The sequence below is a fragment of the Eschrichtius robustus genome, assembly GCF_028021215.1.
Source record: "Eschrichtius robustus isolate mEscRob2 chromosome Y unlocalized genomic scaffold, mEscRob2.pri SUPER_Y_unloc_3, whole genome shotgun sequence".
NCBI classification, from domain to species: domain Eukaryota; kingdom Metazoa; phylum Chordata; class Mammalia; order Artiodactyla; family Eschrichtiidae; genus Eschrichtius; species Eschrichtius robustus.
In genome coordinates, this window is record NW_027175154.1 from 250,331 (window position 1) to 267,206 (window position 16,876).

Sequence of the window (16,876 nt, forward strand, 5' to 3'; positions counted from 1 at the left end):
CCTTACACCACCTTCATTTATTCAAATACTTAAAACACAGGAATACTACTTGCTTCATGAAGAAGTATTTCACAAATGGGTTTGGAAGATAACCAAGAAATATCACTTTCGAACTCTTCAGGTTGAGAGCACAGATTCATTTCTACCTCTCATTAAGCCACAACTGACAACAAAGGTTGTATTCAACTCTTTATTTTAGTAAAATCAGAAAAAACACAGCACATGCAGTGCTACCATCTAAAACTAATACTTTAAGCAATTACTAAACTTACAGTGACTTGAGGTTCAATGTTTACATTCAGCAAATTTAATTCTATTCTTATTTACTGAAAATATTGCTGGCTGACAAAACTGAATGTAAAAGTCACTTATTATGGCAATACACAAAGATAACCACGTTTGAGAACTACAATTTGCCAGACACTGAAAACCAAACAAAACAAAGTATGTACTAAATAAAACTGAGAACCTTTGAAAATGTGGACACTTCATATGTGTTTAGAAGTGTTTCATTAATATTTTAAGACAAATGTATCAAAACCTTGGCATGTTGTAATTTCAAGTTGCCAATTTTGCCTTAAATTTTGTCAGAAAGTTACAGCTACATAACATTGCCAATGCTGGGTCTGCTTAATTTGACTCAAGTTTAATAGGACTTAACATTATAAGCTCACACTACCCTGAAATATTTTACTTCACATACGGTGACATTCAACATTCAAGTGCCAGTGTTTTTGTACTTTTGGTCAAGTTTCTTTAAACTTCCAAAGAATCACTTTTAGGCTTACAAAAATAAATATATGTCAAAATGTTCCATAAATATTACAGAAACTAGCAGCAAAAAGTATCTACAATCTGGTCATGTGCAAATAGTTTCTTCTCAACTATCATTGCATGGTCCCAAATAAAATTTTAGAATCTAGTTCCTACCACGCTGCGTTCAACAATTTCCAAGAGACAAAGATTGGAAATTTAAGGACACGCACACGAGACATATATATAAAATTCTCTGAACGTGCAATAAGTATTTTGTAAAAATTTATGGGCAAAAGGTACAAGAGTCTAAATCTATACTAGTTGAAATAGCACCGTAACAAATGACCTCAATACTGTCAAGTGCACCTACAATAAAGTTTTAGAACAAGGCACAATATGCTTGAAAATCTATTGCACTTGAAGAAATTTTTGCCTTCTGAAGCCATTGTAAAGATTAGCCTATAAAGATCACTATATTCCAACCACAAAATCGGCACAGAATTCCAAGTGGCAGAGGCATTTTTAGTTGGTGAACAATCATCTTTGGCCAAATTTAGCAGAAAGTGACTATAAATACAATGGAAACCTATGCAACTAAAATACATTAAAACTGCACTATATAGAAATAACACCTTGTGCAGTTTAGTACATATTTCCAACCTGTGTGATCCAAGGATTTCAGAGTTTGTTGCTACTCTGATTTACCAACTCTACAAGTGTTAAGTCATTTTAACATTTCAACGCAGCCTGAACAGAAAAAAGAGAATCTGCATTAAAATAAAAGCCTGCTGCACAATCCCTCCTGGTCATATCCTCTTGACCAAAAAACATCAACACTAGCATGCATTGAAGACCAAAATCCAAGCAGGTCCTTAAAAGGACTGGTCACTAGCATGGTCAGCCATTTTACCATCTCAGTTTCATTTATGGCAGGCATTAAAAACATCTAATTAGATAAAACTTCCCCTAAACACTTCTGTTATCAAAACTTTGAAACTTTTCCTATAATATTCCCTCATTTGCCTAGCTTAGAATAACCTAAACATTAATAGAGGAACTGTTACATTTACTTGCATTAACTTCGAAGGGTGCTTTGAAAAACATATGGATGTATTCATACATGCCACCTCATCATGACTGGAATGGCTTATTTAAAGATTACAAGTGCCTATCCAGGATAGAGTGAGCAAGTCAGAACTTCAACTTAGTACAGGCTGCCACATTAGAAACTAATTCTGCTCTAAGATGTTTTCCTCCCCACTCTGCAAGTTATCAAGAAGTCCTAATGCAGAATACCATCCAAGATTTTTTCTTTATAATATCTACAGATGAACTGATGATTCCTGTTAAGCTGCATCACATCTGTGCACCAAAGTTTGATTTTAGCCCAAGTTCAGTGTATTTATTTTGTCAAAACAATTGAAAACTAGGACGTTACTGAGCCAACAGGACATCAAAATAATAAGTTGCCTAAAGTTAAAGTCACAGTACATTAACAAATGATCTTCAGTCACAAAATTATAAATGCAGTTTGGGATGGAAATAAGCAGGAGGGGAGTTAATCCAAACTACAGCAATTAAGTTTTCAAAGCAACTTCTTAATAGGGTTGTTGATTGTTCCTTTCTTTTCTTCCTTTGGCTTTGAGCTCCCTTGAATTTTCAGGAGAATCACAGTTGGTAATGTACTGCTAGTTCTTGAAGCTATACGGTTTAGTCTGCTTAAGTTACATGTGGTTTCCATATTAGCTTTTTCAAAAGGGTGACTTTGCTGTGAAGCGGATTCAGTTGCCCCACCAGTCAACCCCCTGAGAGTTGCAATTTCCTCCGTATCCATCACTATTGTAGAAGCCTCCATAGCCACCTATCAAGAAATGTTAAAACAAGACAAATTAGGTCAGCCATTTTAAGTATCTTTTCTCTTGCTTCTCAACTACTTTAATATAAGCATAACAAAAAAGGATTAACTCTTAGTGTTGGTTTTGTGTTCTTTGAAATAAAATTTCTCCAATAAATTACGCTTTGAAAAACAAGGGGGGGGGGGGAGAAAGCCCTTGCCAAAAAATAAAAGGGGAAAAAAATTAAGATTACCTCCACCAAATCCTCTGGGGCTGCCACGACCACCTCCAGCACTAAGGCTGCTGCTTGCATGACTACTACTAAAGCTAGAACTGCCAGAACTGCTACTTTGTCGATAGTCTCGGGCACCAAATCCTCCACTGAATCTGTTATTACAAGGAAAAAGATTATGTGGTGGTTTTATAAATACAAAATTGAATTAGAATGACAATTCCCATGCCTAAACTTCCCAATCCTTAGTTTCAACTCAATTTCCTCTAATAGTGGTTCTGACATCTAACTACTCCATGTCACCCTTTCTAAAAATATCCCTTGCCCAAAGAATGTAAGTAGTGGTAGCATTTTAGTTATTTAACCTTGGACATAACTTCCTACCCCAAACAAATAATATTGATGATGAAGGTTCAAAACAATCTGTACCTCTTAGAACGCCCACGACTGCTACCCTTATAGTGGTGATCATAAGCCATATTTTCTAACCAAGATGGCACTTCTTGTTTAGCTTCAACAAGAAGATCCAACAAATCTTTTGTGATATTTATATTTCTTTCATTGAAAAATGAGGTGGCAAGACCTACAAGAGTCCAAAAAGAAGTACATTAAGTCTAGGCTTCCATTAAGTCATATAGAACATTAATTACAACGCAAAAATATAACATCATAATTTACAATATAACCAAATTAGAAACTAAAACAAAAACTTTTAGATGTCTGACATCTGATGTCAGCTTTCCCTTGAAAGTAATGTTCTAATATTTAAATTTGTGTTAAACCATCAAGCAACTGAACACTTTACCAACGTTTCCTACACGTCCTGTACGGCCAATCCGATGTACATACTCCTCAATATCACTTGGCAAATTAAAATTGATAACATGTTTCACATTTGAAATGTCTAGTCCTCTTGCTGCCACCTAAAAAAAAATTTTTTGTTAAAATAAAGCAATACTCAAACATGTTTAACTGAAAAAAAAAATTAAAATATACACACAGCAGTAGCCACTAGAATCGGGCTTTTTCCTGAGCGAAACTGGTGAAGGGCTTCCTCTCTATCTCTCTGTGATCGGTCTCCATGAATACTGGTACAAGCATATCCTGCATTGTATAAGAAATCCTCCAGCGAATCGGCACCCTTTTTGGTCTCCACAAAAACTAAAGTCAGTGAATTCCTCCCTGAAAAATTATATAAAAGATTTTCTTTACTAACAGCAACTTTGCATCACTAAATATTAACTGGTTAGTTCTCTTTGCACTCAATAAGGATGCACATGGAGATAATTAAAAATAAGCTTGGTTTTAATGGTTAAAAAGGTGGGCAAAGGAAGGATAGGGTACAGGCTCAAGAAATCCAAATAGAGTCTCTTTATACCTAACAATATTATTATTCATAATTTTACCTGTTGCACTTAAGAGGTCAAGCAGAAATGACCGTTTATCTGCCTCTTCTACCCAAACTACTTTCTGTGTGATGTTCTCAGAGGTGGAACCAACTCTACCTACGGCCAGAAATATATATTCATCTAAGAAATCACGAGCAAGCATCTGGAAAAGGAAAGAAGGTGTTACTTTCTACTTTAATTGTTCAAAATTGTCTGTTAATTTATCACTTAAAAACACAAATGTTCTAAAAAAAGAACTACCTGAATTTCCTTAGGAAAAGTAGCACTAAACATCATGGTGTGGCGGACACCCCTTGGTGGCATGGTATCTCTTTCAACTATACGACGTATTTGAGGTTCGAACCCCATATCCAGCATCCTATCAGCTTCATCTAACACTAAGTATCTGTTATGAAAAAGACTCAGTTAAGAATTTGATGAGAAACTGTTGACTATAGTTGTGTATATAATTAATTATGCTAATATATTCATTTTAACATTCTAGCTTCATAATTTAATACATGTGAAACACACATAAACCGCATACCAAATTAGCTGTTATTCGATTGTTCCAATGAACCACACAGGTTAACTCTAATACTAATAAAATACTACAAAACTAACGTTCACTAATATAAACATTAGTTACAAACCGTATATAAAAATTCACTTACTTGCAGAACTCTAACCCAATCTTTCCTCTTTCCATCATATCCACCAGGCGTCCTGGAGTGGCGACTAACAAGTGACATCCACGTTCTAAGTCTCGAATCTGCTGACCAATATCAGCACCACCATATACCACACAAGGACGAACTCGAGACCGGTATGAAAACTACAAGCAATAATTTATTGTTTATAAAAACATCACTAGAATCAATGAAAAAGGCAATAATCAGTAAAAATGCATATTTACTTTTCTGGCTTCCTCATAGATCTGTACAGCCAATTCTCTTGTTGGGGCTAAAACCAAGGAGATTGGATATTGTTTACGGCGTCCATACCTTCCATTTTCCTAAGAAGTAAGGACAATTTATAAATTAAGCTCAAAGACTCAAAACTTTATTCATTTCTGAAGTTCACGACAGCAAAATCCCCTCTGTAATTTAAGGATTACACCCAAATATGTGTTTTCCTTGAGTAAATAGATTGAAAAGGAAACAAAGTATATTCGGCTTCATTTAGAAAGAACGGTGCCAACAGATATGTACAAAAATTTTTCTAAGCAAAAACTACTTATTTTATAAAGGAAAGGAATCTTTACCTTCACAGCCTTCAAAGCCGCGCCTGGACCATCTGTATAAATTTGACTCAAGATGGGCAAAAGAAATGCTGCAGTTTTTCCAGACCCTGTTAGAAAATACTGCCTTATTACGTTTGAATAGTAATTAAAGTATTCTAAATGCCCTTTTAGTGAAAAAAAAAAAAAAATTATTTTATGCCTAATTTTCTGAAATATATAGCATATTTATACAGCTAAGCAAAGAATGCCAAATGATTTCTGTTCTCCATTTATAACAATGCAATTAACATATACTTCTCTGCAATTTAATCTGTACAACACAAGAAATTTTCTTCTAAAATGGCATCAACTTCCATTTCAATTCTTCCTTGTGTTATTCTGTAACTGTCAATGTCAGCAAACTTTCTGAAGTTTATAAGAGGACTTTGCAGGTCATTCTGTTACTTTGCAAAATAAAAGCCACGGGTACTAATTAACTGTACTAGAACTTTATTTTAAAAAACAGGTAATAGTGTTGGCCCAAAGGTCACAAATATAAAAGACATAATCTATTTCTTAAAAAAGAAAATATTAAATAAACAAGGGAGTGAAGTTTATATATTTATATAAACATACCACTATATAAAAAGAAATTCAATACTTAAGATTTGCCATCTTTTACCTATGCCAAATTCTGATAGAGGAGTAAACCCTACCTCAGCCCTCGTATTTCCTAATTAAGTACTAGGGGATGGGAGGCACCTCTTCCTTTCCCTGTCCACATTTTTTATGAATCATAGACTCCTGGCTCTTCCCTGATTGTGAATTTCCTATTCCAATTATTGCTAACTTTCCCTGCAGTGAGTTCACAGGAGGGGAATATTATGAACTCAGTGGAGAGAATGCTAGCAATATTAATGGGCTGATAATCTGCTGTAGAATTCCCCAAGATGCCCTGATGAAAATACAAGTTTCACCCAAACGATCCAAAGACATGAGACATACCCAGCTAATCTTCACCTGACTCTAAATCAGGCTAAATACGGGACTCAGGCCTCACTACATAATGTACTGTTTTTAAGGCTAGTCAAGTTATTCTTCATTAATGAGCTTACCTGTTTGGGCACAAGCCATCAAGTCTCTCTTTCCTTTAATAATAGGAATGGCATGTTTCTGCACTGGAGTAGGACGAGTGTAACGAGTAAGCGCAATGTTACCCATGATAATTTCTCCCATCTCAACATCACTGAACTGTCAATGAAATTTAACCAGATCAAATACATATACAACTAGAAACGGCTTATGTTCTGCTGCAGTATGTGTTTTATGTTAACATTAGAACGTAAATTACCAGCCAAATGTCTACTTGTGGTTAAATGTATAGTTGCTTTGCATTTTATGTAAAAGTATCAAGGTATTTTTAAGAAAGTGGACTCCTGAGGGATCTAATCTACAACAAAATAGTTTTGATTTTTTTTTTATATTTGACACATTTTCTATTTTAGGATTACTCAAAATGGTGACATTAATCTCAGTCTCTCCTTTTTCATAACCCAATGAAATTTTTAGCAAGAATTTTAAAGAACAGTTAAAAAGTGAATCAAAACAACTCACACACACAAAAAAAACAAAAGCAAAAAGCAACTTACACTTTCAATATGTGGAGGACAGTTATTGCCAGTTGCCTCTACTGGTATATTATCGTATTTCTCAAAGTTAATCCCAGTGTTTCCTCCAGAAAAGAGTTCCCTGAAACCAAACCAAGAGTTCCCTGAAACCAAATCATTACTACATATATCACACTAAGTGTGGTAAGTTTCATATCAACATATCAAAAACTTACTGCTCCAGGGACTTCCCTGGTGGTGCAGTGGTTAAGAATCCGCCTGCCAATGCCAAGTGACACAGGTTCGAGCCCTGGTCCAGGAAGATCCCACATGCCGCAGAGCAACTAAGCCTGTGCGCCACAACTACTGAGCCTGTGCTCTAGGGCCCGTGAGCCACAACTACTAAAGCTCGTATGCCTAGAGCCCATGCTCCGCAACAAGAGAAGCCACTGCAATGAGAAGCCCACGCACCACAACGAAGAGCAGCCCCCGCTCGCCGCAACTACAGAAAGCCCGGCGCACAGCAACGGAGACCCAATGCAGCCAAAAATAAATAAAATAAAATACCAAACCAAAACAAAAAAACTTACTGCTCCAAGCGTTCACTTGGTGGAAGTGGTTTTGACCAATCATCTTCTTCGTCTGACCTGTCACACCAACGACTGTGTCTACTACGTTCAAAGTTGCCAAAGCCAGTTCTGTCACCACGACTGCCAAAACCACCATAGTCATTCCGTCCACGATCATCAAACCTAAACAGCACACGCAACTGATCAGAATATGTCATTTGGCCAATATCATATTATCATCTCTCCAGAAACATACTTGTACATTAGTAATTGAATTGTTGGTCACAAGTAACTTTCAAAGATGTCAACAATTCAATATTGGATAACTCATTTGTGAAATAAGACTCTCTAATTAACCTGTGGTTATGTATAATTTATACACCTTTAATTAAAAAAGCAGAGAAATAATATATTAACGTCAACTAAGTTATATCTGGCTATATACAAATGACAAGACTAAGGTTTTTAAGAGTTTTAGTCCTACTTGTAAAAAACAGTATAGCACTAACTGGATATTAAGTTCTTAAGATCAATATATCACACTTGTGCAATGATTATGATTAAACTACAATAAACTAAAATTGATTAAACTACTATAGAGAAGCCATTAAAAAAATAAAATTAACATTCATTACGTCAAGTAAGCATACTCTTACTGCCTGTAATTCCTGTTTAACAGATTAAACTTAGTAAACTTTTGTTTAAAATCTAATCTATAGCGGGACTTCCTTGCAGTCCAGCAGTGGTTAAGACTCTGCACTTCCACTGCAGGGGGCGTGGGTTCGATCCCTGGTCAGGGAACTAACCCCACATGCTGCATGGCGTGGCCAAAAAATAAAAAAAAAATAAAAAAAATAAAAAAAAAAGAAAATCTTATCTATAATAGGATGGTCTATAATAGGATGGTCTATTAATGAAAAAAAATGATTAAATGTCAAGGAAAGTACAAAGAATGAGAACTCATCAAACTAAGAACTGATTCCTCAAATGCTACTGTATACACACTCACAAACTGAGAATAACTTACCTTCCCCTTGATCCACCTCCTCGATCACTGAAATAACTGGACTTTCCTCTTGAATCTCGAGACCCGAAACTGCTGTAGGCACCCTTGTCTTTACTACAACTCCACCCTGAACTGTTCTTATCATAACATCCTTCCAAATAAAGTAAAAATTAGAGAAGGTGACAATATTTTTACAACATTCCAGTCTTTTCAAAGACATAGCCTTTCTTTATCTTATCCTTGTGGGACCAAGGGTCATTGGAATTATTATCAAAACACTGGAAAAGAGAACCAAGATTGAGATAATTATTTTGATTAACAGAGTTTTCCTATCTTTAATTCTCTTTTCCATTAGAAATTATTATATTAAGCAAAGTAACCTCATGGAATGAGAACACTGTACTGAATGAATACCACCCCTAAGAGGGTAATAGTTTACATGAAACACAAGTATACTACTGATACATTACATACCATTATCATACTAATAATTTAAGATACATTCTTTTTAAGTGTCAATGTTTGCTATCTACCAAAACCAATAAAATAGGAGCCTACTCTAAAGTGATTACTTTAACAAGACTGTGTGACAAGCCCCCCTTTTTAAAGATATGACTGCTCTCAAAGGAATGCCAAATCCACCCCCTCCCTCAATTTTTAACATCAATGGCAGTAGTTAGATCAGCTCTAAGTTAGTTTTTTAGTTATGTCCCATCCCTAAATATTAATCTCACAAACCCTGAATACAAAAGTAGGTCAATTTAAAATATATACTATATGCCATATATAAATTTCAGAATTCCCAACTAAATAAAACATTATTCTGTTTCAGCCTTAACCACCAAAATAACAGTTTGTATAACTGTTACTGTGCTCTGCATTTATGTATACTGTTATCAAATCCTAAGAGTACAATAATATTTTCACAACTATAAGTTTAGTGAGAACCAAGTATACCAAGGAAAAAAGAAAACTCCCATCCTTGCCTGTTTTCCTTCTGGACATGTCTCCAGGCACGACAAAAAGTTAACTCACTGAACAAACGATTAAGTTGAGAATTTAACTAGATTTACACGTTTCATTAAATATTCTGAAGTTTACAAGTTAATGAAGTTACTTTCCCTCTGCTTTATAGCTCCATCATCATTAGCCAGCCAACAGACGAATGATCTTTGCTAAGTGGGAAAAAGACTGTTAGATTTTTAAGGTCTCTTCCATTTAACTTCCTAAGATGTTGGTAGTACTCCCCCTTTGAAGCAATTACACCTTAGATGCAATTCCAGCCAAATATTCTGAGGAATACCCATGATGAAAGAAACTGCAGTTACTTTGAAAAAAGAATCCTCTTATTACCCAACCGATCTTCTGGTAGACACACAGACTTAAAAGTCTGCAGCTGGAAACAACAGACTACATATGGAGGCACAATATCCAACCACAAGCTAGTTTATTTCCACCCTTCCCACCCCTGCACCCTACCCCTTCTTTACCCACCACCTTTTGGTTTCAAATAGTTTTCCTGACCTTTCCTTCTCTTGAAAATTTCAGGACACCCCTGTTGGTTAATATACAGCACTCAAATCATCATCACAACAGTATGTTCCTAATAACTTTATCACTCTACATTAAAAACTTAATACTGAAAGACACCAAGTGTTTTAATAACATTTCAGACAAAATCTTTCAAATGAAGGATTTCAGCAAAAAGGTGAGACCAGACTTCTCCAACCTATTGAGTATGCACAAAGATGTAAACCTGCAATTCCCAACTATTCTGCAATAACCCCATTTTCACTGAGGCAACGTTTTAAGAGCAAAAAGTAGGACTTGTTTTGTGGTCTGTTTTACATAATAAGGCATCCCCAGATACACAAACACACCTCTTTCAGACTGAAATCAGGTCATCAACGTTTACAAAGAGATGAAAAGCACTAGTAAAACTAACAGTTTGGGCTCAAAACTGGTTAAAAGAAATAAGAATTATACATTATGCAATATTAGATGAACTCTTTCAAAGTTAGGAAGTGCTAGTTCTTAAAAACAGAAAACAGCACGGGGCGGGGCGGGGGAAATGTGAATACACTTCCCAAAGTTATCTGATTTCTCCTTTGACTAACTTTCAAAACACAGAAAAATTTGAATACTAAGTTGCCATAACCACTTACCTTTAGCTGCTTCCCTGTTCCTTAAGTGAGGAGGTATATAGCGCCCTTCTGTAAGAGAAAATATGAAATTAAAAGCTTATCATATCCTTTAAGACACAGCTTTTTGCAAAAATGTCTATTAAAAAACTAGTCCTAGAAAACAAATTTCAAAATCCTAATCCTAAAACCAAATACGCTTCAGTAGCTACTAGAGCTTACTCAAAATTTTTAAAAAGCTCTGCTCTTTCAGGAAATTATTACGTGAATTATAACCTTTAACTAACAAATATAACCATTACTATATACAATAAAACAGGATACAAAGAGAAAAAGGGTATGTACTAAATCGATTGACCAATTTCAACTAACCAACTTTCCATTTCAGTAATATGAACACTAAACACTTGACAGCTGCAAAGAGAAAATGATTCTAAAAAGGAACTGACAGTATATCCAAATTGCTAACTTAACTAAGATTAAGTATTCAAAACTGTCTACCGGTGGAATTAAATCCTTTTGATATTCATACAACGGCAAATAAGATTTGATATAGGGCTTCCCTGGTGGCGCAGTGGTTAAGAATCTGCCTGTCAGTGCAGGGGACACGGGTTCAAGCCCTGGTCCGGGAAGATCCCACATGCTGCGGAGCAACTAGGCCCATGAGCCACAACTGCTGAGCCTGCACGTCTGGAGCCTGTGCTCCGCAACAAGAGAGGCCGCGACAGTGAGAGGCCCGCCCACCGCAACGAAGAGTGGCCCCCCACTTGCTGCAACTAGAGAAAGCCCTCACACAGAAACGAAGACCCAACACAGCCAAAAATAAATAATTAATTTTTAAAAATTTTTTAAAAAAAGATTTGATATAAATTAACGAGACTTGAAGAGGCTTTTCAGGGTGCACCAACTGCTCTCTTGGAAACCTGGGTCCAAGGTGAAATCTGCTGCCACATAACAGAACACCAACTTCCTGTCCCTATCCACCTAACTGTGACACTAACCTCTAACAAGTCACAAGTAAATAAAAACAATCCAGAAACCCCACTCTCCTCCAAAGATTTAACTTCTCTTCAGAAGAATTTAATAACATGGCTAACATTTTAAATTTAATTACCACCCAAGAATCAGTAGAGCCAGGTTCCATCTGTTCTCTAGAACCAGGCTCAGGTTCTCCAGGGGGAATGAACAATACCTATACCACACAGATGTACAGGTTTCCTTTATTAGGTTTAACACAGTTCAGGCCAATTCACAAGAGGGACTGACATATCCCCACCTCCATATTTGACCAGGATTCATACTGGGCATAATTGGTTTCCTAAAAGTGTGACTATTACATGAACTTTCTTCTAAATAATTATCTGTTTCCACTGAAAAACCACCAGTGTCATCTTATCTGAACATGCCAAAATACTTTATAAATTCATAGGATAACAGAACATTTTTTAAATTTAAACTTTGTAAGTACAATGAAATATTAACATTAAGCTCTAATAAAGATTCTAAATAAACAAAAATTTTACTTACTGCTTGCTGTACTTCCTCCTCCACTCGGATTATCAGAGGAGTTCAGGTCTAGACCAGAAAACTAGGAAAACAGAGATATTAATACCTCTTACATGCTGACACACTACACTAAGGGAAACATAAACACAGACAGCATTACAAAACACAAATCATAAGTCCTAAATTCTAGTCCCACCTTCTGGCATTTACTAGCCAGCTCTCTGCTTTGTTTTTAAGAACACTATACAAGTCTACAAATTATGGCAAATGCAAAAGGTAGGACTTGGGTGCCAAGTAGTACACCAGTACAGGTAATTCAAATACATTCATTCAAAACAAGCTGTCCCTCTAGCAGTCTTCCATAGTAAAATCAATCACCAAAACAAATTGTTACCATTTTCTCAGAGCCACTGGTTTTCTCCGTGGCATTATTTTAAGCCTGAAAAATACACCTGAAAATTCTTTGATTTCTTTATTCCCTAAAGACTGTAACTTAAAAAAAATTTTTATTTTATATACTTAAGTATAGTAACTATTTTTAACTCAAATTCCTAGGCAGCAACAGCACCACCCATCATTTAGTGAGCACCGTGTCATTTATCACTGAATCATTTAACGCTTGCCACACCATGAAGACAATATTTGTATCTCCCATTTTAGACATAAGTTCAAAGAGATTGATGGTCAGTTGGCGCAAATGACAATGTTTTTACAAGATAAGTATCTTTAATCTCAATTCCTACCTGTCCCTTTACACTGATGGGCTTCAATACTGTAGAAAAAAGATTATTTCACTTAACTGCATTTCTTAAGAACTAACGAAGAAGTAACTAGAAATAGTGAAAAATTATATATGCCAAAATAAATCTTAAAAAGTACAAAAGATCAAGGAGCAACACTGACACCTGTTTGCAAAGGAAAGCACTGTATTTAAAAAGAACAGGTCCATGGCCCTGCCATATTTGAATGTTTTTAAAGTCAGAAAAAGAAAGCAGTAACAGAAAGTTAATCTTTCGTGCGAATCCCCTTTTCTAGTTTTTTTCCCCCCCTCTGATAAACTTCAAAGTCAAACACATAACCTGAGAAGACGTACAACACAGTACGTCTCACGACGGAAGACCGTACCACCCTCGGGTTAACGGCCATTCAGTGACTCTTTTTGAATTAAGTAAATGGAAAACGGCAAATCCAGATCCCTAACCTCCCAGGAGCCTCCCCGCCGGCGTCCAGTTTCCATTACATCCAGACAGCAGTCAACGGAAGCAAGCGGCGGCCACTTTTCACCCCCATTCCCACTACCCCTTTGCCGGCTCTTCTGCGTCACAAAACTTTCCACTCAGGGAACACGGCCTCGTCATACACTCACATCGACAGTACAGAGGCAGAAGGACCGCGGCGGAAACAGCAACAAAACAGCAGTTTTTTTTTTTTTTTTTCTGTAGTGAAATCGTCCGCCAAAAATTACGGAGCTTGGGCCTTCTGTGAGCGGAGACCCAGGGCCGCATAGTCGTGCGAACCAAACAAAGGAGGCCGCCGCCATTACCCCTAGAGCAGGCCCTGTTACCCCCTCACCCCCACCCAGTGTCCGCAATCCACCTTTCACCTATACGCCAACGACACCTTTGGACCTGAAATCAGTGCCGTCCATTGAGAGCCGAACGCCCTTGACACACAAAAAATGGTCCAATTTCGCTCACCTCCCTCCGTCACTAACTAGTCGGTACTAGCACATGCGCACCTCTGCTAGAACCGCAAGCACACACAAAAGCCGCCATTGTGCGCGGCCGAGATTCAATAGCTAAACCAAACCAGAGTACTACCAACTCGTTTTTTTCTCCACGCCGCCTCCACATGCTTTAATTCAGTTTTCTCCCCCGTTTGCCCACAGTCCAACCACGGCCAAAGGAACCCAGCAGGAGTAAGATGAAGGTGGCTAGTTAGCACTGCGCCATAGGCCACGTTAAGCCAGGGAAGAGCTCCAAGTATGAGAGCCTAGATCAAAACATTTCGGCTCACCTGCTGGTCCAGCCCGGGCTCGTTTCCCGCCGCATGACTCATGCCTGAGGTGAAGCGGGAACTCCCGGTCTCCAACTGCAGGTCTAGCGTATCCGGCCAGGCCGAAATAGGCCCACTTCGACCGCTTTACGTCAGTACGTAATCGGTGCGTCTTCTCTCCCGACCACCAACCCCTTTATGACTACATTAACTTCTCTCCGGCCAACGTGAGACCGTTTACTCATAACCTCGCGAGATCTTTTAATCAGTCCCGTTCCCCAACGCTCTTCGCGAGAGCTTTGTTTCCCCCGCCCTCGCGCGAAGTCTTGGAATCTTTGGGAACTAGCGAAAACTTGAGGTGTACCGCTTTCAACCAGTTGCGGGGCTTTTAAACATTACGCCAGAACGTCCCAATCTTTCTCACCCTCCTCCCAGCTCTCTTCCCTGCTCCTTTTTCTAGCTCTCTGTCTTTCCCTTCTCTTACAGTTCGAAGAATGTGAACTTGTGTTAAATATCTCCGTTCCAACTAGCCCTCTCCCGCCTTTGGGAAGCTTCCCCGAAGTCGAAACTAGTGAAATATCCCTGAATCTAAGAAGGTTGAGGGTCACTTGATGCCAGGTGTCGAGCGAGTTATAGAGCAGTCAACGATGGCTTAATTAGAATCGTCTGGCTGGGTGGGCGAAAACAGAGACGGGCAGACGAGCTAGGGGAGAGTAGATAGGTGTAGGAGAGCCGGGAGGGGGAGGTAAGCGGAGGGGGAGGTAAGCGGAGGGGGAATCCGTAGGGCGGGCGGACGCTACCCAGCTATGGTGGCTTGGCCAGGAACCCGAGGCCCCTACGCTTTGCAGGCAGCGACTGTGCCCTTCAAGCTCGTAGGTCCTCCGGGTGACGGAACAATGAAACAATGGTACGGTGAATGACGTCGGTGATAACGGGCTTTCCCGGTAGGCCGCTCTTCACCCATCCCCCACCGTGCAGGTACTCACTTTGCAGTGAGTATTTGATTTTACCCACTGGTTTAGGTACGGTGGCCGCTGGTAGTGCACTTCTCCAAAACCACAGGGCCCTGTGGGGTTCAGAACTACACTGTTGAAACCCAAAAGGCCCAGGGCTACTTGTGGCTAGGCTTGCTATCAGCCTTCTGAACAAATTTTTAAGTGATTGGACGTAAGCTCGTTATGACCCTAGGGCCGCTGCATTGGTTGTGATTTAGAAGGAAATGGGCTACTTTCACAGCAGGAATCGCTTCCTGTTGGAAGATTCAGCGCCATAGTCCCCTTAAATGGAAGAAAACGTTGACTACTAGGTCCCTTGTTTGAACTGCAGGACAGCTTATACTTAGTTCCTTAAAAAAAACGCTCTTCCATTCTTCTTACTGAAAAAAGAAAAACTGCATGGTAGGGTCTCCTCCTGCTAGGGTTCAAAAAGCTGTATTGTCAAAAAACACTGCCACAGAAAACGCTTTTTACTTTTTCAATTTGAAAATGGAAACATTCAGAGGTGGTTGGAACAAGTTGCTTTACTGTTTTGCACACTTGTAGGTGTAAGCTAGGTTAGCCCTTTTTATAGCAAACACTTTGTGACAACACTTTTACCATTCTAAACTTAAATTCATAGATAACGTAAATTAAACCCACAAATGCAGTTTCTCTGCAAAATGACCTAACTGTACTACAGAGAAATGTAAGGAAAATAATATATAATAAAATATTTAGTATGTAAATATCCTGCACTACTGAAACAGGAGGTAAGGGGGCAGGGCACAACCTCTAAAAAAATGACATAGCCATTGTGGATATGACACAAACTAATTAGGCCCAAGCTGGTAGAAGATTCGACTTCCAGTGGACCTAGAGCCTCATTATATGCTCATTGTAATACCTTAGCATCTAAATGATATACCTACTGGTACCATGACAGTTCAGAGGCTAACCGTCAAAGGCCAAAAAGTGGGCAGTGGCCCAATTCTTGGAAATCCCCACCCCTTCCCCCAAAATAGCTGGAATACTCCTCCCACTAATTAACCTATGAAATTACCCAGCCTGTGAAAACTAACCACCCTGTATTTTGGTGCCTGTCGCATTGTGAGAGAGCCCACACTCTATCTGTGGAGTGTGTGTCTGTCTAAATAAATCCACTTCTTACCTATCACTCTGTCTCTCACTGAATTCTTTCTGTGATGAGATATCAAGAACCTGAGCTTCAGGGGGACTTCCCTGGTGGTCCAGGGGTTAGGACTCCATGCTTCCACTGCAAGGTCAGTCCCTGGTTGGGGAACTAAGATCCTGTGTGCCTTGAGGCACGGTCAAAAACAAACAAAAAAACCTGAGCTTCATTAAGTCCTGAGACCAGGTGTGTGATCTCAATTAAAAGACAATAGCGGGTTGGGGGGGGGGGGCTTCCCTGGTGGCGCAGTGGTTGGGAGTCTGCCTGCCAATGCAGGGGACACGGGTTCGTGCCCTGGTCCGGGAAGATCCCACATGCCGCGGAGCAACTAGGCCCGTGAGCCACAACTACTGAGCCTGCGCATCTGGAGCCTGTGCTCCGCAGCAAGAGAGGCGGTGATAGAGAGAGGCCCGCGCACCGCAATGAAGAGTGGCCCCCGCTTGCCGCAACTAG

At 38.8% G+C, this 16,876-nt stretch overlaps 1 protein-coding gene across 1 annotated transcript; it reads right to left on the minus strand.

Annotated features, from left to right (window-relative positions):
* Positions 1-173: 173 nt before the first annotated feature.
* LOC137757682 (ATP-dependent RNA helicase DDX3X-like) lies at positions 174-14,474 on the minus strand. The gene is made up of 17 exons (XM_068534293.1): positions 14,279-14,474; positions 12,284-12,344; positions 10,781-10,828; positions 8,637-8,766; positions 7,631-7,792; positions 7,083-7,182; positions 6,549-6,684; positions 5,476-5,561; positions 5,128-5,226; positions 4,886-5,046; positions 4,473-4,617; positions 4,230-4,374; positions 3,824-4,005; positions 3,629-3,746; positions 3,253-3,406; positions 2,845-2,978; positions 174-2,617 (listed from the first exon to the last, which is right to left on the minus strand). Exons 1-17 carry the CDS (start codon positions 14,318-14,320, stop codon positions 2,538-2,540), a joined length of 1,983 nt encoding a protein of 660 aa, XP_068390394.1. The 5' UTR covers positions 14,321-14,474; the 3' UTR covers positions 174-2,537.
* Positions 14,475-16,876: the final 2,402 nt, after the last annotated feature.

Excerpts from the sequence above, each read along its gene's own strand:
- LOC137757682 (XM_068534293.1), bottom strand. The coding sequence starts at position 14,320 with ATGAGTCATGCGGCGGGAAACGAGCCCGGGCTGGACCAGCAG. Across the intron at positions 7,183-7,630 it reads CCAAGTGAACGCTTGGAGCA|GGAACTCTTTTCTGGAGGAA; the intron begins GTAAGTTTTTTT and ends GTTTGGTTTCAG. Across the intron at positions 5,047-5,127 it reads TCTATGAGGAAGCCAGAAAA|TTTTCATACCGGTCTCGAGT; the intron begins GTAAATATGCAT and ends TATTGCTTGTAG.